Source organism: Eptesicus fuscus, chromosome 9 (genome assembly GCF_027574615.1).
Source record: "Eptesicus fuscus isolate TK198812 chromosome 9, DD_ASM_mEF_20220401, whole genome shotgun sequence".
Lineage (NCBI taxonomy): Eukaryota > Metazoa > Chordata > Mammalia > Chiroptera > Vespertilionidae > Eptesicus > Eptesicus fuscus.
Window position 1 is genome coordinate 34,213,876 of NC_072481.1, and position 27,671 is coordinate 34,241,546.

A 27,671-nucleotide genomic window follows, 5' to 3' on the forward strand; every position below is an offset into this window, starting at 1 on the left:
AGAGCTTATTAAGCAGAAAGAGGGAACTTTCACATAAAACATCTGTGTTCATATGGGAGAATATGAATAAAGTATTTATAAATTTATAAATGGTAACTGCATTGAAATCTTCTGGTTACAATCTTTAATTGAAATGACAGACTAATAGATGCTGAAAAATTCTCTCAGAAATTTGATATTTCTATTTCATTCAAAAATTATTTTTAGCTAAACATATTCTTTAAAATATTTTATATGCCTTTACTAATAAGTTTTGTGGGAACCAAATACTATATGTAGGAGTGACCTATGTACTTATTGTAAATGTTTATATATTTATTATACTGCAGCCCCTAAAATACTTATGACCCTTATGTAATTTATGTTTTTCTTGCTAAGCATTTTACCCCTGAAAAATTGATATTTGTAGTATTTTTAATACTTAAACATTTTATAATTTTACATTTCTGTCATTCAGGGAGAAAAAGCCAGTGTTGCATTTAGTATACTTATGGAATTATTTTGGGGAAATTTGTTAACCAATTGTTTTATTTGTGATTTTTTAAAAATCAACTAATGGGAGGCACTTTTAAGGTGGTACTTTCTTTTAAAAGTGGCTTTTAGAACTAAAATATAATTGTTATTAGATTGCTATTCTGAATTCTGTTTTTCTAACTATTCAACTTAAGTTTGAGAAAAAGGGAAGATTGAACAATAGGATAAATTCACACTGAAATAATTTCAGGTTTGATGTTCAAAAAAGTTGTTCTTATCCTACTTTAAAGCAGAAATACAAGGCACCAAGTAAACTCTTTTGGGAGAGACATCAGGAAAGGAAGACAAGAATAACTGAATTCTCAAGCGAATATGCCTAGTTTCCCAGTTGGCCTACGTTTTCTAATGTCAAAATGTAAAACATGATCTCCTAGCAAGTGGCAAATTATATGGGTTTTGGAGAGAAGTCACAGAAAAACATTGTCCTGTTTTGAAAAAGTGTTTTAATTAGGCAAAAGAAGCATCAGGACAAACCATTTTTAAAACAAAGTCATCAAGTTGGGTATTGAGATTGGCAAAGGGAGAAAGAAGCCAAGAAAAAGTAAAGGGAAGATAAAATAAGAAGAAGCAAGCCAAAGCTATTTGCAATTATATGTTAGAACTCAGGATTCTGTAGGTGAAAAAGATATATTCATAAACCTGTAGTAAGGTTTCCATTTAGCAGTTTCAGAAGATTTAACAAGCTGCTTAAAATATGACAAAACTGAGTTTTAACAAATGATATTAAAATAGCCAACCATTTAACTGACAGAATAGAAGGCAGTGTGGGAGAGCCCTCCCCACATTCATTGTAGATTCTCAGCTCCCTCCGCCCCGTTTCCCTCCATCAGGCTAACGACCTCGTTCCTCCGGTAGAGCCTGGCCAAGTCGCAGGCGGTGTCCCCGTTGTGGTTCCGATGCCCTACGTTGCTGGCGGTGTGCTTCACAAGGAACTCCACCACTGGGAGGTGGCCTTCTTTGGCAGCCAAGTGCAAGGGCAGGTTCCCTTCATTATCCTCGATGTTAACGTCAGCTTGAAACTCCAGCAAAGTCTGTAAAGTGTCCAGGAAACCCGCTCTGGCTGCATCGTGAATGACAGCGAAACCAGTTCCATCTTTCAAATTAGGATTAGCACCTCTAAGCAGTAGTCTCCTGGCAATCTCGGGATTTCCAAGTTTCATAACCTAGAAAAGAAGAAAAAAGAGTAGAATCCTTTAAGTGCTCATACGACAAGAATATTTTAAAATATCCACCTCTCCTATTTATGTAACTGTTTTTAGTGAAGAAGTACTTGGGGAAGACCCATATGATGGAGTTTGAAGGACTCATTTGCAAGAAGGAAAGTACTAGTAGGTACAACTAGAAGAAAACTTATAAAAATTGAGCGTATATGATGGAATATCTTAAACGGGCCCCAAAGTAGGATAAATTGATCAGTAAAATAGAACTAGTCCAAATTGTATAAAATTCACTCACAACTCAGTTCTCTATCTCCCATGAAGGGGTGTGTAACTTCGTGAATTTATTAAAAGAAACGGAAATTGAGATTTAAATAAGAGTCTTCTTCTGTGCTTGTTCATACTCATAAAATATACCTAGAGTATTTATTCTGGAAAATCAAATGTGGGCAACATTTATTTTCTAAATAGCTACTGAAAAGAAATAAGGAGAGTGAGTTTCTTTAAATTCCCAAAGAAGTGTTTCTACACATCAGTCTCCATCACCTAGTGTAAAAATGATCTATTAAAAATTCAGATCTGACATTTTCTTAAATGATTAATTTTTACAAGGTCTCCCCCAATAGATATAGTGCCAAATTTCCAAGTGGTTTTTTTTTAAATTTTCTTTGCAAGTTATTACAAATTGGCTACCAGGTGTGAGGTGTATTTAGTATTTATAATCCTTCACTTGAAATTTTTTAAATGTTTCTGATTATTAGGTGTTAAGTAAATAATAGCGTTCTCCATGTTTATGATATTGACTTATCTAAAACTAAATTGAAGATATGCCGTGTATTAGATAGGAGATGATTATATGGCAACTGCTCTTAAAAAGAATGTAACAGTCTAATCCTACTATATTACTTACTGTTTTTTAAAGTTCTAATTAGCCTTCTGATTTTAAAGTGAGCAAAAGAAAAGAAAATAAGATATTTAATATGTACTTTGGGACACAGACAGTGTTGTGTGTGGTTGAGCCTATTTAATAATCAACTGGTGATCTCACCTTATTTCCTTTTGCAGTTATTGTCAGGAATTTAGGAATAGCTATTTGTAAACTGCCAACACTTTAAAGCCAGAATGTAGTATTAAAATTTGCTGTCAAGATGCAAATAATTCACATGACAAAGACTTATCTATTTTTGTTTGAATATACATATTTCACTCTAATAAGAGATGTCTATTAGGCTCTCATAATTATAAAATATTTTGTAGAGCAGCCCGCAGTTATTTATACAATACATACAATTTAGTTGTGAAAAATATAGTCTTATTAACATGCCAAAAATTTCAGCATTTTAACTGATTTCATTTATATTTAGATATACTCATAATAATATAAATTTATAATAAATAGATTGCATAATAGACGCTCAAATATTTGTGAAATATAATCCATTGGAAAATACATACAAAGTTTATCCCTTTAGAATGTTTGCTTTTAAAAATAATCATAAATTAAGTAATATAATAAAATATATTTAGAATAAATAATATTTTATAAATGCAAACTACATAGATGTCCAAGATACTAAGCCTCCCTGTCGATAAAACCTTCCTGGCTTTTAGCCCTGCCTTTGGGGCAGTGGTAAGAATGATAAATAATTTGTTTTTCAAGAACTTCAATGAAGTATTCTTTTTGGTTATTAAAAATCAACACAATCTAATTTTTGCCACAACTGCCTCTAAAGATTTAGTCACATTTAAGAATCTGGACTAGGAAAAATAAGAAACAGACAACTTGGATCTTTGTAAAGCAAATGTATGATTAAGGCCTTTGATATTATCCTGATTGAAAAGCTTACACTAGCAAAGGAAAAAAAAACTTTTATAATTGAGTTAAATAAATATAAATGTAGAAGGAAATTCGCCATCTTTCATAGAAAATAATAGTAATATTGGAAATTGTTTTAAAAGAAAGTTCAGAGTCAGGATTACACATACTGAAAATAAGCCTTGGGACTCCTGTTTATGTGTGTTTCATTATATGCACAAGGACTAATTCACAATAAGTGGGTGTTAGTATCTTGATAAGTATGTTTAATATAAACAGGATTGCAGATTTTATTTAAAATGTTTGTCAAAACTTGTTTTCAGTATTAATTTCCCAGTCTTCCTGTTCGTCAAAAGTCTTGCAAGATCTTATTCTTAACATGGGTTAAGTGGCTCATTGTTTGTGAGATTTATAAAATCTTTTAGTTTTCATTAGGAAACCTTTAAATATATTAAATTTGTAGCATTGCTATCACCACACCTGTTAAAACTACTAAGTAGAAAAAGAAAAAAATTCTTTCCCCACTTAACCTACCTGAAATAACAAGATAAATTATTTAATATATATACATAAGCTTCCATAATACTGAAAATTTTGCAAGGTCAGTGTATTCTGATTTAAAATATAAGACTGTATACATCCTTCCACTTAAATTTTCTAATTCTTGTAATTAAAATAATGCACCTTAAAAACCCTCTCTCCAATTTTCAGTGTTTCAAGTGTGGCATTTCCGAATAAGACTAGCTCATAAGAATATCATTAGAACTCTGATAAAGCAATTATTTGAGACCCATTTTCCATTTTTTATGTTTTAAGCCTTTCAACTAAGTTACAGGATAATGTTCAGAGGAGGAAAAAAATTATCAGGTACAACACTTGGCAGCTGGACTTGTTTCATTTGTTGCTTGTAAATCTAATAACTAAAAATTAGAACATACCACGGCATGACCGCAGAGACAAAAACACAAGCTGAACTCTGATTAGAAAATTCAATTTTTTTATTCCTCCTCAATCCTGAATGGGTGGATGGTATTACATTAACTGTGAAATGTACATCCTGTCCCCGTGCCCAGTCCACCCATTCCAAATGAGGAAAGGTTGTTTGTCAAAACGTGAAGCATTTGAAGGAAAACACCCCTGCCAGTAGTCAAGAAAATTAACGTCAAAGTCAATTATAGGAGCAAAGTATAAAAACCACTAATAGCAGCGTATTTACTTCAAATAATAATCATAATAAAGTGTTTACAGAGCTGTCTATCTCCCCCTCCCCCAACTCGGCGCTGCTACGATGGCTTTCTAAATACCCACCGTCATAAAAACATTCTGAAAATTAAGACCAAACCTGGAACCTACTTGATATCATGGATGTTATTGGATTTAAGGAGTTTGTTCAAAGTACGTCATTTTGGGGAGTTGGATCCACTTAAAGATATAAAATATGGCAACCAACTAGGTTTAAACACAGTGAAATTTTGTACCCCTCAAAGCTTAAAAGCTGCTATTCTAGAAACCCGGGTCACGTAGGCAACGCTGTTGACCTGTTTTCCCCACCTCTCTGGATACCAACCTGCAGCGCAGTCCTTCCAAATCCATTTTGTGCATTGACGTTTACATTATTTTGCAACAAACTAGTAAGTTGCTCTAGGTCCCCCCTGGCAGCTGCGGACGCCAACTCGTTCCCCCAAGGTTCGGCCATTCTTTAGGGTCCTGACGATCGGGAAAAGATGAATTAGTTGTTTTTCTTTTTTTCCCTTTCCTTTGCTCCTAACCAGGCTGCATGATGGCATCGGAGGCTGACAGAAGGACTGGGATGTTTAATCTGGAGTAGAGCTTGGTAGTAAATACTAGTAAGATCTGCCTGCCAAAAGCCCGCCCCTCGATTCACACGTGATTATTCAGCAAAACTGAGCCATTGGAGAGGGGCTCGCTCCTCTCTTTTTAGCTTAACCCCTGGGAAGAATTCTGGTGATTCAACCGAGAGACAGGCACATTCCTGGTAAATTACTCTGGATGTAAAACGTAGGCAGAGCTGTCACCACACTAAGGCTCTCTGCGAGGAATGTGTGCGGAGGGTTAAGGAACTAGACCAGGGAGAAAATACAGCGGAAGAAAAGACATTTGCGGGGAAGAAAAGGCGTTAACCCACCCTGGTTCACGGTGGTGACTTGAGCCGCGCAAGCCAGAACTGCAGGGGCAGGTCCTCCGGGAGGCTCGGTCTCCATCCGTCACGCCCGCAGGGGTAGTCCCGAGTCCTCCGCTGCAGGGAGAGCGCCGCTGTAGCTGAGGCTGGATGCTGACGTCCGCCAGGGGGTTAAAGACGATCGCCAAAAGGCGAACGGGAGTAGTAGTTCCGTGGCCCTCCAGTTACAGGTCGTCACGACGCCTCAGTGGCCTCGGCTTCTCGGGAAGGGCCTTTATTCGCGTCCGGGCCGAGACGCGGGCTAGCGCCGCGCGGGAAGGCTCCGGAGCCCGCCCGCCGGGCCACCGCAGCCCCGCCGAGCCTCAGAGGCCGTGGGAGCCAGGCTCGGCGCGCGTCTCCGGAGACCGCCGGGCGCGCGGCGGGCCTCGGCCAAGCGGGTCATGCCGGCCCCACCGGGTGCCGGGACTCCCAGCAGCGCGAGGAAAGGGAGAAGCGACGCGGGAAGCGTCTATCGGGCCCGGGCTGCTGGGGCAGCGCGCTGCAGCATCGCGGCTGCACAGGGCAGCCCACCCGTAACTTCCCGCCTAGGACCGAGCCGGTTCGGGCTTCCCACTGGAGACGCTCACTGAGCGGCTGCTGCCGTCTTCTCCTTCCTCTCCCGGTTGTCCGAGGGCCTCCGGAGGTCGGGAGGGTCCTGGGGAGCTGGAGCCAGCCTCCCAGTCTGGGGAGTCACCCCAGTCCCAGGTCGCAGACAGTCCCGCCGCCCTGTCGACCGGAGCCCAGCCGTTTCGGCCACCGGTGCCACTTCGCCGGCCTCTCGCGGTTCCCCGACCTCTGCCCCCGGCCGGTGCCGCCACCAGGGCAGCGGCCGCCAGCCAGCTGTGCCCCGCCGCCGACCTGGGTAGCGCCGCTTCCCTCCGAGCCGCCGCGCTCCCAGTGACAGTTTCTTTTGTAGCTTGTCTCCCCCAAATCGCCGGCCCCTGCTCCCTTCACCCCGACAGACACTTGAGCGTTATCCCCCTTTTCTAACTCTCCTCCTTTCCCTCCCTTCTTTGCTTCTTTTCTCGCTCAGACAATTGCTACTTCTGTTGCCGCTGCAGAGACGGTGCCGGTTTCTTTTCCCTTTTTTTTTCCGACCTCATCAGCTTTTTTTGAAAAGAAAAAAATTGAGCGCTTTTTGAGTTGAAAAACCCGCCCCCATTTTAACGGCAGAGTTTTAAGGAGGCTCGGCGGAGTTGCCGCGCCGCGGGAGCGGGAAGGCCGGGCCCCGCCCCCGCCCCGCCCCCCGCCCGGCGGCGCTCTCCCGCCCCGCCTCGCGCTCCGCCCCCTCCCGGCGCCCTTCCTCCCGCCTCCTCGCTCCGCTCTCCCCCCCCTCCCCGCTCGGTCTCTGGCTCGGGCCCCCGCCCGCCAGCCCCCTCGGCCTCCTTCTGCGGGCCGGCGGGGTCGGGCCGGCGACGCGAAACCCCGGGCTGCGGCGAACCCGGCGGGGGCGGGCGAGAGGGGCCGAGGCTTGTTAATGAGTCCGGCTGCGGAGAGCCGCAGGCCTGGAGGCCGGGCGCCGCCGGCTGCGGCAGGCCGAGGGCCCGGCGCCCTCGGCGCTCCCCGGCTGGGCTCTCGGAGTTCCGGCGGCGAGGCCTGCGCCCGCCGCCTCCTGCTCTGGGGCTCGCGCGGTGTAAGCCTGGCCTCCTCCCCGCCGCTCGGGCCTCGCACCTGCCAGGTCAACCCAGGGCCGCGGGGGGCCGGGGTGGCCGCGGGGTGGAGGGAGAGACCCGCTGACAGCAGCAGCAGTGCTCAGCAAAAGCGAAAGTCTTTAATCCAGGGAGGTTCAAGAAGGCTAAAGACATGGTATATAGGTAGGAAATCACGACGAGCTCTGAAACCTTCATGTTCCAGGGGCTCGAAACGGAAGCATTCCATTTCTTCAAGGGAAAGGGAGAAAAGCAGTTAATCTTAAAGTGAAACTTAAGTCCTGGGGAGGGTTTTCTCACAAGGCCATTTTATTATTATTATTGCCAAAGTTCTCACTCTGACTACGTAGATGGGGGCTTGCTTTTTGGGGAGGGGAAGGAGTGTTTGAATGTAAATTATTTCAAACACCAGAGACACCAGTTCTCTCTGTACTTTTAAACTTCCTCTTTTAGCCATGTAAGGTTAATTAACTACAGCTTTCTATATATTTTTTTGTTCTTAAAAATATCCAACACGGTTACATGATGCACCCAGTGGTCAAAATGAAACCAAGCAAAAAATGACAAGTGGGTGTAATTAGTACCAGCCTCTGGCAAGTATATCTTCAAGTAACATCTGTACCCAGCTCCTTGAAGTATACTGGGAATATTAGCAACAAAAACACCCCAGAAACATCTGGGTAATTATCTAGCAACAGACTGGCTGATAGGTGGTGGTGGTGGGGGGGGGGTGGGCGGTGAGAAGGGGAGGGGCGGTGTCCTGTAAACTGGGAAGAATCTGGCAGTATTTTCTTTAACTGAATTGTTGAGAGAGAAAAAAATAACCAGAGCTCTTTTCTTAGGTGACTCAACTTCAAATGTGAATCAAGCGTGAACTACACCACAAGAAATTAACTCCTTTCTTGCACTTACTTAGACACTTCAAATAGAACATTTAGTATTCCATTTTTACCAGTAAATACCATAAATAATACAATTTAGATTTGATTACTTTCAGAACTTACTGTGTAATATGTTAGTACAGCTGGAGGGTGTGATGATATAGTAGCACTGTTGGCTGATAAGAGAAAACTGGCATTAACCCAATTTATGAGAATTGCTTTCTAGCATTATGGGTTCTTGCTAAGAGAAGATAATGTAATGAGGAAGAACATCAAACTGTACTCATGTAACTCATAACATAGGTACACTGTTATAATTTTCATGAAATACTTTTGCTGAATAACAGTAAATAAAATTTAAGACAGTTTCAGATGCATATAGTAGAGCTGGATTAAGGTTTTTGGAGGGACTAAGCACTGAAAAGATTTTGATGTCTCATCACCTCATCTCATACGTAAATAAAATAAAAATAATACAAAACAAAAAATAAGTGTAAAGAAGTCCAACACAGTTCTGCTTTTCCCCTTGATGACTACTGCCATGCTTTTGCTGAAAGATTAACTCCTTTAAGGAAGTATTTTTGTCTTTTTACTCTGGCATTGCTGGTGACCTAAAGTATATGTGTAGTCTGCTTATTGTGTAAACCAGAAGTGGCAGCACAGAGGTTTTTAGTCTCAGTTTAGAGAGTATACTTAAGCATTACAAAGTACCTCTAGTGAAAATCTAATATTTATCGAGTGTCAGTTCACTGAAGTAAATTTAAAAGTGAGTATCTCTGCCCTCAATAAGCTTACATTCTAACATGGTGTACATGAAAGATTCACAATTAAGTATCTATTATATTGAAAGTAGTGGTTTCTCTTTTAACTTAGTAATGAAATGTCTCTCAAACAGTGAAAATAGAGGCTTATAGTTGGATATAAAATACTTAGTGTCACAATTTAATCACATTATTTTGTGACTTTCCCTCTGACAAGTGTGCAGTTTCTGAATGATTAACTTATGGAAATATGTATGTGTATTTGTAATTTCTTTACCTAGTTTCAAAATCTTCCTTTTGTAGTTATAGACCCAACAGAGGTAGAAAACAGACTAGTACCCTCAGGGGACCTTTTAATCATTTCATAATTGTGGCTTTGGCATTTTATCTCTGAGATTCAGCAGGCTTTTTCATGTGGGTACTTACATTACTTATGAATGTTTTTACAAAATTTTTTTTAACTTCTTGATTTTAGAGAGAGAGGAAAGGAGAGGGAAACATTGATTTGTTGTTCCACTTAGTTATGCATTCATTGGTTGCTTCTTGTATGTGCCCTGACTGGGGATGGAACCTGAAACCTAACCAACTGAGCTACAAGGCCAGAGCAGAAAGTTTTTTTGTAAAGTGAAAAAATAAATAAATAAATAAATAATAAATAAATAAATAAATGCCCAATAGGCAACTCAGAAGCTTAAACATAATAGCAATAATTAATATTTGTATAGTGTTTCATGGTTATAAAAATTGATGCACACATTAATTAATCTTTATAACAAATATGAGATAAAATAATTATCCTCATTTTTCAAGTGAAGGAATTGAAGCTTATAGAGATTGTGACTTAAAACCAGTAAATTGTCGATATAGAATTTGAACTCAGATCTTGAGGCCCCAAATCCTGGCCTCTTTCATTACTTAAGAGTCCAGGGTTTGGCACCAATGAAATATACTTTTTATTACTTTTGTTGAGTAACAGTAAATAAAATTTAAGACAGTTTAAGATGCATATAGGAGAGCTGGATTGAGTGTGGTTCTAACACTGTAATAGTCTTAATCTTCTCAAAAATTATATTATAATCTAATAGTATTGTTACAAAGCTTGATTAACTTAACCAAAGGAGCAAGGTTAACACCACCAGGAATAAATCATGTTGATATCATGTGATGAGGATACATACTTTGTGGTATTATTCCCCCAAATCCATAAACTCAGTATAATTCAGAGAAAACATCATACAAACCCAAACTGAGGGACATTCTATAAAGTTCTACCTATTACTCTTCAAGATTCAAGACTGAGAAAATATCACAGATTGGAAGAGGCTAATGAAACATGACTAAATATAATGTATGGTGTTCTGGATTGGACCTGAACAGAAAAAGAACATTAAAATAAAAATCCAAATAGGGTTTCTAGAATATAATTAATAGTATTGTACCAATGTTAATTTCTTAGTTTGATGGCTGTATCGTGGTTCTATAAGATGATAACAGAGGAAGCTGGATGAAAGATAAATAGCAAAATTTTGTACTATCTTTGCAACTATTCTATAAATGCAAGATTATTTCAAATGAAAATTTAGCCTAATGACTACAAATAAACTTTATTATATATTTGAGGAAAGATAAAATACAAGTTCCTTTTAAAAAAGTAATGATAAGATCAAAGAGCATGGAAATTCTAAAACAAGATCTATACAGTATTTGAATTAGGCTGGATTCCATGAGTTAATGCAGTAGACCAACTATGAGAATGGATAGATTTGGCACAGTGGATGGAGTGTCACCTGCAGACTGAAGGGTCGGGGTTCCATTCCTGCCAATGGCACATGCCTGAGTTGCAGGCTCTATCCCCAGTAGGGGGCGTGTAGGAGGCAGCTGATCAATGATTCTCATCATTGATGTTTCTATCTCTCTCTCCCTCTCATTTCCCCTCTGAAATCAATAAAAATATATTTTAAAAATATTTTCTTTTGTTCATTTTTTCTGTATAGAGGATCTCTATATATTTTTATTCTCTCAGTTTGTGACACTGAAGTGAAATTGTTTCTCTTCAGGAAGGAATTCTGGAGAAATGAAAAGTGATTATTTTCCTCCTTAATTCAGTATTTATTTTTCTTTCATTCTTTTTCCTGTAGCAGACAATAATTGTGGATACTGGCTATCCATCCATGAAGAGTTAGGTCATAGGGAAGAACCAGCTTAATTAGGAATTGTACAAACTTTGCAGCCTGGAGGGTGAATTACAGGGAGGCAACATGGTAAGTGGAAAGAGCACTAGTTTTGACCTAGTCTTGAATACTAGGTCTGCCACTTTGTAGAATGACTTTGGGAAAATTCTTAAATGCTCAGAGCAGTTTTTTATTCTGTAAAATGGTGGTTGGAAGAATTAAATGAGATAGGTGTGTAAAGTGCCTGTACATTCTAGACATCCAATAAAAATTAATTAAAAAATATTAGTTGTTATTATGTACTCACAACTTTGCTATGTGTGAACTATGATGAATATAAAACTACACGAGATGAAATGGTTTAAATCTCAAGTAACTTTAAATTTAATTTATTGAGGTGACATTTGTTAATATTATATGGGTTTCAGGCATATAATTCTATAATACATCAAGGAATTTTCAACCTCTGGGGAGAGATTAAAACATGCATAGATGAAACAATTAGAGAATAAGTTACAGATTTTATCAGAGCATTAAATTGTGTTGTAAAGATAGTAAAAGCAGTGATTATAAAGGAGACGAATCCTGTTGGCCTAAGTTTTATGAAAGAGGTGACCCTGAGAAAAGCATTTAGGAATTGGTATACGGAGTAATAGCAACTAATATTTAAAGTTTCTGAAGAGTTTTCACAAGCATTATATTACTAAATAAATATTCACAATTACTCTATGAGGCAAGTTTTATAAATTCCATTTTAAAGAAAAAAAATTGAGCCCCGGCTGGTTTAGCTCAGTGGATGGAGCGTCGGCCTGCGGACTGGAGGGTCCCAGGTTCGGGCACATCCCCAGTGGGGGGTGTGCAGGAGGCAGCTGATTGATGTTTCTAACTCTCCCTTCCTCTCTGTAAAAAAGTCAATAAAATATATCTTAAAAAAAAAAAGAAAAGAAAAAAAATTGAGACTCAGAGAAGTTTTTTTGTAAGGGGAAGAGTTAGAACTCAAGCCTAGTAAATGCTGACTGAAATATATGATCATTTTGTAAAAATATTTTATGTTTGCCATGCATTTTCATAATTGTTTCTTCATCACCTGAAATTGAAGTCATGTCAGAGATTGAAGTCAAAGAGACCAAGAGACCCATCCAAGTTTCCCTAGCTAATTAGTTGGGAAAGCAGTACCAGGACCCATATGCCTGAATGTCTAGGTTATTCTTCCCATTACATTGTTTTAATTTCCAGTTGGAGAGAGAGGATGGAGAAGGGGCACAGAACTGGATTTGAATGGGCTTTCACCCCTCTGTAATCACAGAGAAAAACTTCAACTTTTCAGGGCTGCATTAATCCTAATCCTGTAACTAGAGACAATTATTGACCTGCCTTGTGCAGAGAGTGACATATGAATGGGACAAATGAATTGCCACACTTAAATTGTGGTACTGTGTTTCGCCTCATTATTCACATTTTAGCTATATTTTGAAATTACTTCCTTAGGGATGGCAATTAGACAAACACATCAATTCATGTGACTGTGAAGGGTTCTATTCCTTATCTAATTAATTCTGGTCTAAATATAGATTATCACATAGAGTTATAGGCCAACCTCTTTTCACTTAAAGAACACAGAGATTAAAACCTAGGTCTTTAAAACACCCTGGTGCTCTTCTTTATGCTTCAAGGAATACAAAGACCCAGGCCTTGACTTTATATGGTCATTTCACTAGTGTTTAAAACTCTACAGCACAAAATCAGCAATCTTACTTCACACTTTCAGGATTTTACATACTTTTCAAGGCAAGTAAATGCTCTATTACGGTTCAGGAAGATGATATTTTCCCAAGTCAAAGTTGAACATATTCTAGTCACTCTTCCTCCAAACAAATGGTCACACTTCACTGTACATAGTCTTTGGCTATTCTTGACTTAAAGCCTGTTTGTCAATCTCCGACCATTAAGTTCGGGATGCAGGCGTCAGGGGAATTGGGATTAAGTGTGACAGTGTGTAAACTGATTTTGATAGTGAGGTTGAGCGTAATAGACTACATGAAGTTGTATCTTGGTGAAACTTTGTTAGAGAAAATACATTTAAGAAATGCAGATTGTTAGACGGGTTGTCAGAGTGCCCCGAGTTGGTTTATGAGGCTTGATGCATCTGTGTGTGACTAACCACGTAAAGCACAGAATCTGACTCCCGCCCCAGCCAGGGGGAGGTGGTACCGCGAGGCCTTTGCTTAATTCCAAACCGGAATAACCAGTTGCGGGATTCCCGCAATTGTCGGCTGGCGTCCCCGCCAGCCCGGCAGGGATCCTCGCCTGGTAGTGGCGCTCCCAGTGCTTGACAGAAGGACAGTCACGTGGCAGCCGCAAAGCGGCGCTTTGCGACCTCGATGACAGGCAAAATGTGCGACAGCCGTGGTGCTGGCCAACCAGGGGCGGAGGCGGCGGCCGGGACGGAAGAGGAGGAGGCGGAGGCGGAGGCGGCCGTGGCCGTGGTGTTCGCCCGCCTGCTTGTTCGCTCGGTTTCCCCGCCCCCGCCGGTCTCACCGCGACTGAAGGGAGCTGGGTGCGTGCTGTCGCAACCTGACCCCATCCTGGCCGGCTACAGTAAGACCGGACCCGCATCCAGGCGAACCTCCCTGTCCCGGCGTCTGCGGCGCGGGCTCCGCGGGGCGAAGGCGGGCGGCCCGGGCTCCTGAAGGTTACCGAGTGCATGAGCTCCTAGCCTCCCGCGCTGCCCCGCCCGCCAGCCCGCCGGCCCGCCCGCCGGCTCGTCCGCCCGCCCCTCGGCGCCCGGCGGCGGCGGCGGCGGCGGCGACGGCCACAGGAGGCGCCGTCTTCTTCCCAGGTGCGCGCTTCGCCCCCGGAGCCGCGGAACTCGGCGGCCGCCATGGCGTCCAACATGGACCGGGAGATGATCCTGGCGGATTTTCAGGTGGAGTATCTGGCCCAGTCCCCCTGCCGCCTCCAACCTCGCGGGTTCCCGGTGCCAGAGGGTGGCCTCTTCCTACTGTGTGTGTGAGCACTGCGGTGGTTTGGGGCTTTATATGGTACGTGGTGTGTGAGTGTGGTGAGCCATGGGGGAATGTGTAATTCACATGATGTGTTGGCTGTGTGTAAGATGTTTTATGTACAGCTAGCTTGAATGGGATGTGCAGGGTGAAAGGTGGTTATGGTAGATGGGCTTTGTATGTGGACTGTGCAGTGTTTCCTGTATTATATGGAGAATGTGTAGAATTGGGGAGTGTTAAGTGTGGGGATTTCAGCATGGGGTGTTTTGGGTTAGGAGTTTGGGTTGCTCCACGAGGAGAGTGTTGTATGGGGTGTGGGTGTGGACCGTGTGGTGTTGTGGGTGTGTTGTATTTAGGAGAGAGGAAAAAAGTGGTGAGGAGGTGGTGAGGGTATTGGGGCATCCTGGTCGGTTTCAAGAAGAAGTAAACATTTTAGAGTTTGATGCCTTACTGGAATCTTTGGAGGGTTAGGAAGCTAAGGAGGAGGCACATAGATTCTATTTACCACAGTATCTTTGCAGTGAATTCACAAACTTAAATTACCAGTTCATATTTGCAGATTCCCCTTTCCTACAGATTTGAATTGCTTGGTTGGTGTCCTTTCTCCAGGAATAATTTAAAGGGCATTCGGGGGTGGGGGTGGGGTGGGGGTGGGGTGGGGGGGCAGGGGCAGGTCGGGGAGGGGTTAATGGGGGGTAAGAGGGGACATATGTAATACTTTAAACAATAAAGAGTTATTTAAAAAAATAAAAGGATATGCAAGGGTTATCCCCCTACTGAGCTCAAATGTAGTGACACTGGTATATCTTAGGCCTTTTAAAAGTAGTGCCGTGTGCATTATGAAAGACTTGTGGAACCAATACCACCACCTTTGCCTTTTGATGTTTGGCAAAAATACCGTAGTGAGATCTTTTTAACCATTCATTTTGGCATTAATTTAGAAGATGTTGTTATGTACAGGTATACTTTCCCCTCTTTCTTTAACACTGTCACCATTGCACATGGCCTAACATTGACAATGTAGGTTATATTTTTTCCTTACTGAGATTTTGTAGGGCTTTTCTTCCCCCTCTTTGATTTTTTTTTTCTAAGTTCCTTTTCTTCTCTCTCACAACTTAATATTCTGAGGGCCATTTCCAGAGTTTGCTCTTTTGATTACCCACTGGTATCTGATTATATGAGAAATATGCATCTATCTGCATTTGATTATATGTGTCTTCCAAACGCCGAAATAAGTGTTTTGAAATTAAAAGTTAGCCACAAGATTTTGGTGTTTTGTAGGCTTCTGATTGACCTGAGGTTTTTTTGCCTGGGTAAATCTTTTCATCATCTTTTTTTTAATTCTCCAATTTAGTCGTTTATCTAATGTGGAATGGGATTGTTTGAAAAAGAACTCTGTATTTTTCTAGGGGTATTTTCATCCTATTATAAAATTGTTTTATTCTGGTAGGAATGGCTTTAGACAGCAACAAAAAGTGTAGTTTACCTTATTAAGAGTTTTAAGGTAATTATAACTTTGTTTTGATTTCACCAAACTTTTTACTTCCTCTAATAACTTGTAACTACTTGCTCTCTTTTTTTGTTTTTAAAACTTTTTATCTTTTAAATTTCTTTTTTGTTTTGTTTGCTTGCTCTGTTCTTACTTGTGACAATTATGTTTATTGTGAACCCTATATTGATTGGCCAAGGACGGGAAATTTGGATTCTTGTACTTAGAGGTAAAATAAGATTTTCTGACAAGCATTTGGGACAAGCATCCTTATCACATTAATACTATATTCTAATCAATTTTTCTTTTCAAACCAATGGCAGTGCTGTGAACAATTATTTATAAAATGGAAAAAAGCTTATGCATCTGCAGTAAACAATTGTTTGCTAAATGGTGAGAGCTAATTTCATATTAAATAGGTAAGAAAACATTATTGGTAGAATAAAAAGTTACTTAGAAAACTATGCACATCTTATACACATTAGGTTTTTTTGTGTGTTGAGGAGCCTTGTATTCCTCTTACAAATGATTCCAGATTAACTTGCTCTTGTGGGTTTAGTTTTAAAATTGACTATTCTTTCTATACTTTAACTATTATTTAATATTTTTACAGGATTAACTTCTTAAAATTAGAATTTATCCAGTTATCCGAAACCAGGTGCAGTAATTTGTGTTAAAGATTGTAGTTCAAGACGTGGAATATGGATACTTAGATGTTGATTTCTTCTATAACTGGGCAAATCAGTTTTCCTGCTCAAAAGTGAACATAGTAAAATTATATTCTATTTACTTCATATGATTGTGAAAATTAAAACGTTTTGAGAGCTCAGTTTTGCCTTTGTAGATAGGGACATGGATTTTAAATGTGATTAGATTTTAAAAGTAAGTTTTTGATTATTGCTGGATAGTAGTTCTTATAAATCAATGTCTAAGTATGGAAAAGCTTTTGAGGAGGATTTTTGTATTGTCCTTAACAACCTAAATAACCTGGTTTCTTATAACTGGGTAAGTAGTGGATAGAAGATGAGAGCTGAGACTTAGTTTGGGACTTTGTAGATGAGCAAACTCATTACGAAGCAAATATATATTCTAAATTGTCCTTTAAAGATTAGTCCCCCAAATAAAAACAAGCTCCCAATTAAAACAAATTGAAATTGTGGTGAAATACACATAATATAAAATTTGCCATCTTAACCATTTTTATATGTTCTGTTCAGTGACATTAAATTAATTCACTTTGTGCAACCATTACCACCATCCATTTCTAGGACTATTTTTATCTTGCAAAACTGTAACTCTGTACCCATTAAACAGTAATTTCCCATTTTTTCTTCTCTCCAGCCCCTGGCAACTACCATTTTACTATATTGTCTCTATGAATGTGAATACTTTCGGTAACTCATATAAGTGGAATCATAGTATTTGTCCTTTATTTCAATTAGCATAATGTCTCCAATGTTCAACCATGTTGTACCATGTGTCAGAATTTCTTTTTAAGGCTGAATAATATTATTCTGTATGTATATACTCCATTTTGTTTATCCATTTACCTGCTAATATTCACCTTTTCCCATGTTCTGGCTATTGCGAATCATTAATGCTGCTAGGAACATGGTGCCTGTTCCAGTCCTTATTTATTTATTTATTTATTTATTTATTTATTTATTTATTTATTTTCCAGTCCTTATTTAAATTCTTTTGGGTATATACCCAGAAGTGAAATTACTGGATTATATGGTATTTTTATTTTTGATTTTTATTTGAGGAACTGTTTTTCATAGTGGCTGCACCACCAGAATTTTGAGTGGAGAGTGTGACAGCATTCTGTTAAATCAATTGTTTGTAAATTCAACTCTGAGCAAGTGAGTTTAGAATTTGGAATACTCTAACACAAATCAGCTTTAAATGTAAATATGCACTGTTAGCATAGTATGTTGCTGGTAAAGGAATGAATAGAGTAGTACACCTACAGTTTTGGCTGGCCAGAGCCAGGAGGGGGGTGTAAAGGAATTTCCTGGGTTTAGGAAACAGGCAGGCATTGATGAATCATGAGGGTTTTTTTTTTTTGTTTTTTTCTTCCTTAATGTCTTTTATAACAAAGAGATGCATTTAGGTGAAAGTTCCAAATCTTGTTCTTTTTGTAATTGAATTCTTTAACTTTTTTTTTTTTTAGATTATTGTTATTGGTGGTGGTGTGGTGGAGTGGTGGTGGTGGTAGTGGCCAGATGGGGGTGGATGGTGGTCTAAGATAATATTTTTAAACATGATTTTTCCATGTGAACAAAAGTGGTGCAGCCATTTAGATTAGTCTCATATGTTGGTCTCATTTTTTTATGTTTCTGTAGTACTGATAATATAAAGACATAGATCATAACTCTATTGAAATGCAGAAAAAAAAACTCTCATTGGTAGTATTTTCTTTCAGAATTTTTCAGGAATAAAAACTTACCTATTGCTAAAATGTATTCTTTTTGAACCTCTTTCCAGTGGTCACAGATTAGGAGTCCCTTTGTTTCTTTTCTAATATAGCATTGATTTTTATGGTACTTTCAGTTATGTTTTCTGGTCAACAAAATTGTGCCTTTGTTTTCTCCTTCTGGTCTTTCCAGCTAGAAATACTTTTGCTGCCTAAATTGCTTTATACATTGTCATATATTGGATTATCACCATGGGACTTTTAAATTTCCATGTGTCTTATCAACTCCTCTTTGAAACATGGACTTCTCCATGACACTACTGGTAACTCACTTGTAGTTACCAGTAGTGTCTATCCTTCATAATATTTTATCTTCTAAATGAAGTAGTTTCTGTCCTTCATAATATTTTATCTTCTAAATGAAGCTGCGAATCCCTCTCTCTTTTTTATTTTTTTAGCTTGACATAAAGAGATATGTTCTACAAAAGATGATGCCAGACTATGCGAGTAGAAATAGCATCTGTTTGGATTGATATATACCTTTTGTGATGTTGTGGATTAGGGACCAAACTAAGTATTAATGGAACATCATATATATTTACTGGGAGGTTACCTTGTGCAGAATATTGAGTATTATGGCCAAAAGTAGTCTTGTTACCATGCTTTCTTTCCTTTCGTCACTGTCCTCTTTATTTATTAGAGGGACAAATCATATTGTCTTAGTGTTTGGGTTAGTCATTGGGAAAATAAAATTTTGGCATGTAGAATAAACTTTATTAGTTAGTTGTTGAGAACATAGATTTTGAGGTTAATTCACTTGGATTTAAATCACAGCTCTGGCACTCACTCATCTTGTGATCTTCGACCAATCACTTCACACCTCTTTGCTTCAGTTTCCCCATATGAAAATTGAGTTAATTCATGTAAAGTAATTAAAACAGGTGTCTGACATAGAAAGTATTCAATACATTTATTTTATTTATCTATTTGAAATATATTTTTATTGATTTCAGAGAAGAAGGGAGAGGGAGAGAGATCTAAAAACATCACTGTTGATAGAGAATCATTGATCGGCTGCTTCCTGCATTCCTCATGCTGGGGATCTAGCCTGTAACCCAGGCATGTGTCCTGATCAGGAATTGAACCGTGACATCCTGGTTCATAGGTCTATGCTCAACTACTGAGCCTTGCCAGCTGGGCTCAGTACATTTTAGTTGTTATTTTCATTTTTGATAACTTTAAGGTACATACTTAATTCTCTGCAGGGGACTCCAGAGATCATCTATTGCCAGCTTCTCATTTTCCTTTTGTGGAAGTTGAGACCCAGAAAAAAGAAGTGACTTGTCCAAGGTCATGGGTTGGTTTGAAACAAGTATTTTTCCCCAGGTATGTTACAGGAGTGTTTATTTTCTAGCTTAATTTGTCAGATAGTTTGGAGTTTTAGAGGAAAACAAGACCCACCATTTAGAAATTTCTCCAAATGATAAAACTTACATATAAGCCCTGGCTGGGTAGCTCAGTTGGCAAAGAGGTGAAACCAGTACTTTTCTTTCTAGGTTTTAGTAACTGCAAAGTACTAGAACATTTGGATTCCTCACAGGTTATTAAATGGCTAGATATAATACCATAAACATTATATGGTCACGCCTCCATAGGAAGCAGTTGTTAGAACATTGTACTTAGGCAGACTGGAGCTCTAGTTTTTTTCTAGTTTTTTGTTTTGGTGTGGTTCTCTGAGAAAGTCATTTATTCTTTCTGGGTTTCAATTATTCAGTCTTTAAACTTGAGGTCTGTCTAGAGCCATATCTACCTCAAATCAGAAGACTGGACTAGATCACATATTCAGATAGAGTTTGGACAATCACTTGGCAGCAGTGGGGTTGAGGACATCTATATATATAAAAGCCTAAGTGACCATTGCAACCGAACAGGTTGTGTGGGGCAACTAGGCTGGCAGGGGGGTTAGTGAGGGGCGACCAAACGACTGAGCAGCAGGCTGCATGGGGTGACCAGGCCGGCAGGGGGTTAGTGAGGGGCAACCAAATGACCGAACAGCAGGCTGCGTGGGGCAACCAGGCCAGCAGGCGGGGGCGGGGGGGGGGAGGATAGGGGCGACCAGGCTGGCAGGGGGTGCAGTTGGGGGCGACCAGGCCGGCATGGGGAGCAGTAAGGGGTGACCAGGCAGGCGGGGGTGGGGGCAGTTAGGGGCGACCAGGCTGGCAGGGGGGGCAGTTAGGGGCAACCAGGCCGGCGGGGGGGCAGTTGCGGGTGACCAGGCCAGCAGGGGGTGCAGTTAGGGGCGATCAGGCAGGCAGGCAGGTGAGCAGTTAGGAGCCAGTGGTCCCGGATTGTGAAAGGGATGTCCGACTGCCGGTTTAGGCCCGATCCCCAGGATCAGGCCTAAACCAGCAGTCGTACATCCCCCGAGGGGTCCCGGATTGGAGAGGGTGCAAGCTGGGCTGAGGGCTCCCTCCCCCCTTCACGAATTTCGTGTACCGGGCCTCTAGTTAATTTCTAATTTAGGTAATTGATCTAGATTAGGGGTCAGCAAACTACATCCTGAGGGCCAAACCACCACCTGTTTTTGTCAATAAAGTTTTATTGGAAGATAGTTATGCATATTCTTTTTTTTTTTTGTATGCATATTCTTTTACATATTGTTTTGTTTACATGTCTTTTGCCTGCAATAGCAGAATTTAGTAGTTGATTGTATTGCCTACAAAGCTTAAAATGTTTACCCTGCTCCTAACAGGAAAGTTTGCTGATCCTTGATTGAGATCAGTTGTTTTTACAACTGTGGATAATTTCTGTTCTGCAGGGGATATTTATGCACTATCTAGGGACATTTTTGGTCATTACAACTGAGGGGTGCTACTGGCATGTAGTGGGTAGAGGCCAGGGATGCTGCTAAACATTCTATAATGCACAAGACACTCTTCCAAACTGAAGAATTATCCGTCCCCAAATGTCAATAGTGCTGAAAAAACTAGGTCTAAATCTGAGGTTCTCAAACTTTAGCTTTCATAAGAATAACCTGGACTTGTTAAATTACTAGTTGCTGGACCCCCACCCCAGAGTTTCTGATTCAGTGGATCTTGGATGGAGTCTGCAAATTTGCATTTCTTCTAGGACTCTACTAAGCCAAATGGGCTGGGTACCCTGAATTCTTTCATGATTGAGATGTAATAGTGTTAGTGAGAAGAAAGCTTTGTCTCTTGTGCCCTTTAGCCTCTCTACCTTCTTTTTCCTAAGGGAAAAGTAGTGGTTCAACATTTTTTTTTAAAAGTCAATTTTAGTTGTATCCTTTGGCATCTAGTTAAAGTGAGGCAGAGACACAGTTGAGCTTTCTAATGTTAGGTTTAATGAGGGAGAAATAATAACATTAGCATGTAGCTTTTAAAAAAAAATGTGCGCTGGCATGAAATAGCTCTGGCCACTGACACAGGTATCAAGCTAGGATAAACTAAGTGCTGTATGTCTGCTTCATCCCTGACTGATATAAGAGCAAAACCACCAATCAGGTGTCTCCTTGCCCATTGTCAGGTGGTAGGATCAAGCTTTTGATTCCTTTGCATGTGCCAGCTACTGTGCTAGGCTCCTAACATCTAAATTCTACAGTGACTCTGTGTTGGGATTCAGTGATCCAGTTCTCCATGGTTTCTGTATGTCTTGTTAGCAGAGGCATTGACTGCTTTTGTTTCTGACTGCTTTTCAAGGATGTTTATATAGTGAGCAGCCTTGGAAGATAGAGATAGTGTCTCCCTCTGGAGCAAAGAGCAGGTATACATAGTATCCTTTTTATTTTTAAGAATTTAAAGTGAAAATGAGTTTATTAGTGAAGCAGTGGGACAGAGGGAAGACTGCTCCACAGGCAAACATCCCATGGTATCCATTTTATTTATTTATTTTTAATTTTTATTTTTTTAAATATATATTTTATTGATTTTTTTACAGAGAGGAAGGGAGAGGGATAGAGAGTTAGAAACATCGATGGGAGAGAAACATCGATCAGCTGCCTCCTGCACACCCCCTACTGGGGATGTGCCCACAACCAAGGTACATGCCCTTGACCGGAATCAAACCTGGGACCCTTCAGTCCGCAGGCCGAAGCTCTATCCACTGAGCCAAACCGGTTTTGGCCCATGGTATCCATTTTAAAAGATTTGACTTCCCCAGTCTCTGGGTTCCTCTTCTGTCATGCAGTCCACTGCATGTGCAGGTGTCATTTGGCCTACTTTGTGTTGCCCTGTGGGAAATAGGACTGAGGAACTGCATAAGAAAATGCTGATATTTTAACTATAGTTATTGCTATGAGTCATAAAGTTCATTTTCTCCAATCAAGGAGTCTTAGGTATTTTCCAGCACCCATGAAACTGGTAAAATCTCTTCACTGCTCTTAATAATTTTGGCAACAAGGATGGAATACTGTCAGACACATGACTCTTTGAAAGGAAGGTGAGGGTCCCATGGGCTGGTTAATAGAATTTGGACAAAGTCCATGGGAATTGGTAGCAGGCATGTTGTTGACCAAATTGTTAAGTGGCTGTCTACTTTATTGCCTGTTAATGAGGAAGAATTAGGAAAGTGGTTGCAGACTGAGAAGTGATTTGAAAGACAGCTGCCTGAACATTCCTCTAGCTGTTGCTAACTCTCAAACATTCTATCTGGTAGGGGGATTTTTTTTCCTTCACTAATTTATCTGTCAGGCTCAGGTTCAGACTCCACCCATTGTAACAACTAGTACTAATATTGTCCAGGCTGTGCAGAAGGTTCTGCCTCTGTTCAAACAACACTTACAGACATTTGTACACCTACAGTTATGTGAAAGGAGGCAAATTTGCAACCTCTCTGGGCAAAAAGCAAAGTTGTAGAATTTTCACTGCTTTGTTTGAGATGAGAGGCTGGGGTACATAATGTGTTATTGCTCAGCCTCTCCTTTAGGGGAAGCTGTATTCCCTACTTCATTGTTTGTAGCAAAGCACTGACTGAATGGGGTCCTCAATGCAGAGATTTACTTCAGTGGGGGCCTGGTGCTCCAGTAGTTCAGCCATCGGAAACTGGTTGTGTCTCCTAGTCTTCTGGGGCTGTTTAGCCTCTTGTACCAGCTGTGCAGACTGAAACTACCAGTTGTATCGGTTAATAATGCAGATTTTTTCAATAGATGGAGTTACACATATGTTGATATATATGTGATTTAATATGTATGCTATTTTGTTGTATTGACAGCAAGCTTCAAAACTTCATATGTCAAATTTGCTGAAGGTATTAACATCATAGATATTTTTACGCTTAAAAATGTCAAATTTCGTGCCAAAAAAGAGCATTTGCGGGAAGTTTTAATTCATTACTTTATTTTGAAGAATAGTGCTGCTGAATACTTCAGGAAGCTTATGGTGAACATGCTCCATCTCAAGATACTTGTGAACGCTGGTTTAAACACTTTAAAAGTGATGATTTCGATGTGAAAGACAAAGAACGTCCACGTCAACCAAAAAAGTTTGAAGGCCAACAGTTACAAGCATTATTGGATGAAGATGCTTGTCAAACTTAAAAACAACTTGCAGAAAGATTAAACGTTGCTCAGCAAACAATTTCTGATCATTTACAAGCAATGGGAAAGATTTTAAAGGAAGGGAAATGGGTGCCACATCAACTGAATGAAAGACAAATGGAAAACTGAAAAGTCATCAGTAAAATGTTGCTTCAACAGCACGAAAGTCTTTTTTGCATTGAATTGTGACTGGGCGATGAAAAGAGGATTTATTTTGAGAATCTCAAATGCACAAAATCATGGGTTGATCCAGGTCAACCATCAAATTGACTGCAAGGCCTCCAAATCACTTCAGAAAGAAGACAATGAATGCTCTGTGTTTGGTGGGATCAGGATGGTGTGGTGTATTAAGAGCTAAAACCAGGTGAAACCATTAATACTGATCGCTACCGACAACAAATAATCAATTTGAACCACGCTTTGATCGAGAAGCCACCAGAATGGGCCAGAAGACACGCAAAGTAATTTTGCTTCATGATGATGCACCATCACACACTTCAAAACCAGTTAAAGACACTTTAAAAGATCTTGCCTGGGAAGTATTAACCCACCCGCTGTATTCACCAGACCTTGCTCCTTCAGATTACTACTTGTTCTGATTGATGGCACACGCACTTTCTGATCAGCACTTCAAAACGTATGAAGAAGTGGAAAATTGGGTCTCTGAATGGTTTGCCTCAAACAAGAAAAATTCTATTAGGATGGTATCCACAAATTACCTGAAAGATGGTGGAAATGTGTAGCTAGTGATGGACATTACTTTGAATAAAGCACTTTTGATGTTTCTCTTGAAATTATTGTGTTTTCTTTGATTACAAAATTTGCATTATTAACCAGTACACCTGGTACAAGATTGACTTTCAAATCGAAGTTGCACCCAGTTTTTTAAATTTTATTCCTTCATCCTGTTGTAGCTTTGTGAAACATGAAAGAAAAATAAAGTTTTTCTGATACCCTTGGATTTACTAAGGCTAATAGAGGGACCAAAAGAAGAAAAAACTGGGATTTATTGTCGAATTGAAGCTGTATGTGGCAATGATTGCTATTGGGATTATTTAGTAATTCATTGTTTTGTCACTGGTATTTTTTTAATTCACGTTTATATTTATCAGTATCAATAAAGTACTTTATTATTATAAATCTATATGCTAAGTAATTTTGTATCATTTCTCTGGGAATACTGTCAGTTTTGGGTATATTACTAAGGTCCTAGTAGTGGGACTTGAAACAAAAGTAATGGTGTTGTAGCAAAATAATAGAATTGATTCCACCTAAGGCAAGCTGGCTGGCCCCAACTTTTGATGCACACGGACTTTGTTTTAAACTACATTGTATTTTAGAAGAAAACATTAGTGAGTTTTCTTTGGGATGATATAGTAAGGAATATTTTGCCAAAGCTGACTGAATTTTTAATGAAATTAAGTAATCATGTATTTTAAGTGTGATAATGTATTGCTTTATGTTTTTAAAAATGGAATCCTTTTAGAGATATATACTGAAATATTTATGAATGAAATGATATGATGTCTGAAATTTACTTCAGAACAATCTGGGGAGGGATTTGGGGATGGGGGAATGAAACAAGATTGGCTATAACTTGGTAATTAGGTATATTGTGTTCTTGGTTGTTTATTTTACTATATATGTTTTAAATTTAATTTTCATCTTTTCCTCCCCCCCATCTTTTGTTCATTTTACTATTATCTCTACTCTTGTATATGCTTGATAATTTCCATAATAAGAAGTAAAAAAAATGTTCTGCCCAAACAAAAATGACTTAGGGGAAATTGTAACCTTTAGTATAATATCTTCATGTTCTAATGGACTGTAGGATTAGAGGAGTGATGAGATTATTACAAGGAAGTAATAACAGCAATTATAGTAATGTTACATAATCATAGCTTTTTACCAAAATATTTGATAATTTTTTGTCTTTATTTATTGTCACTGAAAAATTTAAGGTAGCTTACTAGTTAAATTTTAGCATTTATAAAAAAGCTTTAGCTGTAGTCTTAGAATATTTTTCCTAAAATTAATCAATTTTGTAACTCAGCTAATAGGTAGGAATTTGTAAAGAATTAACTTCATGTGCTAAATTTGAATAACTGAAGATGTATTATTTTGGCAAAGAGGTGTTAATACCTTTTTTTAAAACCAATATTGGAACAATATCAGAAATCTAAAAAGGTACAAAAGATGTATTAAGCAAAAAGAAAGTCTAGTTAGATGATATGTCATTTTCTGTATGTATTGTTGTAATCTGTTTTTACAATGATATTTTACTTTTATTCTGCCTTTATTGTCCCAATAGAGCAGCATGTGTTGGTAATGTTTAAATATGACTTTGTTTTGGGAGAAATACTGCCCAGGTTATTAGTATTTCCACTTAAATGTGCATGAAGAGTATGTAAAGTTAAAATGTGGATTATACAAAAATGAAGTATATTTTTATTTTTAAGATTAAAGAATTCATTAAATCATCAATTTTACCTATAATGCAGGAGTAATAATTTGCTAAGGTAAAAATATTACTATGCAAAGAAACAGCCACATTCTCTCCTGCCATGTCTCCTAGAGGATTTTAATTTATTACCTTAAAAAAAAAATCTATGTGCTCTGGAGCGTTACCCTGTACACCAAAAAGTTGTGGGTTCGATTCCCAGTCAGGGCACATAGCTGCGTTGTGGGTTTGATCCCTGGTCAGTATGTTTCTCACATTGATGTTTCTCTCTTACATTGATGTTTCTCTCTCTCTCCCACCTTCCTTTCTCTCTCTCAAAATCAATAAAAACTTCATTGGGTGAGGATAAAGAAAAAGATTAAAGAATATGCAGTGTGTGTGTGTGTGTGTGTGTTTGTGTGTGTGTATGATTGTGTGAGATTATGTCATAGCCTTGGCATTTCCAGGGGATGGATCCTGAAAGTATCCTGACTTAATATGGATACAGAGACATCCTTTGATGAAAAGGGCAGTGGTGACACATATAGCTGGCCCTAGAACTCAGTTCCATATGCAATCCTGCTGAGTTTTTAGGAGACCTTCATGAAGATAGCTCTTCATGAAGGAGCTCCCTGCCTGCCAGGGCACATTTCACAGTAACAGCTGTTTGTTACCCATGGGGAAAGTATGAAACTGTAGAATCACTGATCTAGATTGCTTTTCCACAATTGCTTTAGTAATCTCAGGTAGGATGGTCTGAGCTTGCCCAGCAAGACATTTACTCAGAAATACCTGTTTTCTGGCTGGTATTGTGGTTAGATAAGTGTGAAAACAGGGATGGGAATATCATGGAGTTTTGGTAGTATTAATAATAATGCTTGGTAAATGAACAGCGTCTTTAATTCTGACTGCTTATATCTGTAAAAATGTACTGAGAGTATACCAGCCCTTCATTGGTTCAACAGATAATTGAGTGACTTCACATGTATTGTGATGTGAAGATGTGAAGAATACAGGGAAATATATTACCTGACACTGTCTTCATTCATATTTTTAGTTTACAGAAATTTATTGAATACCTGCTTTGTGACAGGATTGCATATGGAACTGAGTTCTAGGGCCAGCTATATGTGTCACCACTGCCCTTTTTATACTAGGTAATTGGGAGATCACTACTTCATAAGGCAGCTAATATAGCTAATGAAAATTTACCTCTTTGTAACTTACTGATTTACTGTAGACCTATATAGAATTTTGTTTGGCACCACACAAAGGTAACTATGTCTACCATGAACTCTTATCTTGCCCTAATTTCCAGTTCTTTCCACCACTTTTATTGCTTGCTTGCTTTCCTCTGGATGTGTTTACATCTTTTAAAAAATGGTTAAATATTATTATTTTTTAAAAGTTTTATTGATTTTAGAGAAAGGAAGGGAGAGGGAGACAGAGAGGGGGAGAGAGAGAGGGAGGGAGAGAGAGAGAGAGACATTGATGTGAGAGAGAAGCATCGATTGGTTGCCTCCCATATGCACCCTGACCAAGGACCAAACCTGCATCCTGGGCATGTGATGTGCCCAGACTGGATGTATTTATTTCTTAATGGTACATTACAAAGGAGAAGCTGG

At 39.4% G+C, this 27,671-nt stretch overlaps 2 protein-coding genes and 1 pseudogene across 4 annotated transcripts in view; 1 reads left to right on the forward strand and 2 right to left on the reverse strand.

The window, feature by feature from the left end:
* Positions 1–960: 960 nt before the first annotated feature.
* CDKN2C (cyclin dependent kinase inhibitor 2C) lies at positions 961–6,910 on the reverse strand. The gene is made up of 3 exons (XM_008139327.3): positions 5,654–6,910; positions 5,075–5,214; positions 961–1,697 (listed from the first exon to the last, which is right to left on the reverse strand). Exons 2-3 carry the CDS (start codon positions 5,201–5,203, stop codon positions 1,320–1,322), a joined length of 507 nt encoding a protein of 168 aa, XP_008137549.1. The 5' UTR covers positions 5,204–5,214; positions 5,654–6,910; the 3' UTR covers positions 961–1,319.
* A 6,674-nt stretch (positions 6,911–13,584) lies between these two features.
* FAF1 (Fas associated factor 1) overlaps positions 13,585–27,671 on the forward strand; it is a 356,005-nt gene continuing 341,918 nt past the window's right edge. Inside the window, exon 1 of one of the 3 annotated variants that reach the window (XM_054720584.1) lies at positions 13,585–14,074. In XM_054720584.1, coding sequence (XP_054576559.1) covers positions 14,030–14,074 — 45 coding nt within the window. In that variant the 5' untranslated portion in view covers positions 13,585–14,029. The other 2 variants (XM_008139328.3, XM_054720583.1) reach the window with 2 other exon arrangements.
* On the reverse strand, positions 21,460–21,604 carry LOC114230835 (small nucleolar RNA SNORA48; annotated as a pseudogene).

Excerpts from the sequence above, each read along its gene's own strand:
- CDKN2C (XM_008139327.3), bottom strand. The coding sequence starts at position 5,203 with ATGGCCGAACCTTGGGGGAACGAGTTGGCGTCCGCAGCTGCCAGGGGG. Across the intron at positions 1,698-5,074 it reads TTGGAAGGACTGCGCTGCAG|GTTATGAAACTTGGAAATCC; the intron begins GTTGGTATCCAG and ends CTTCTTTTCTAG.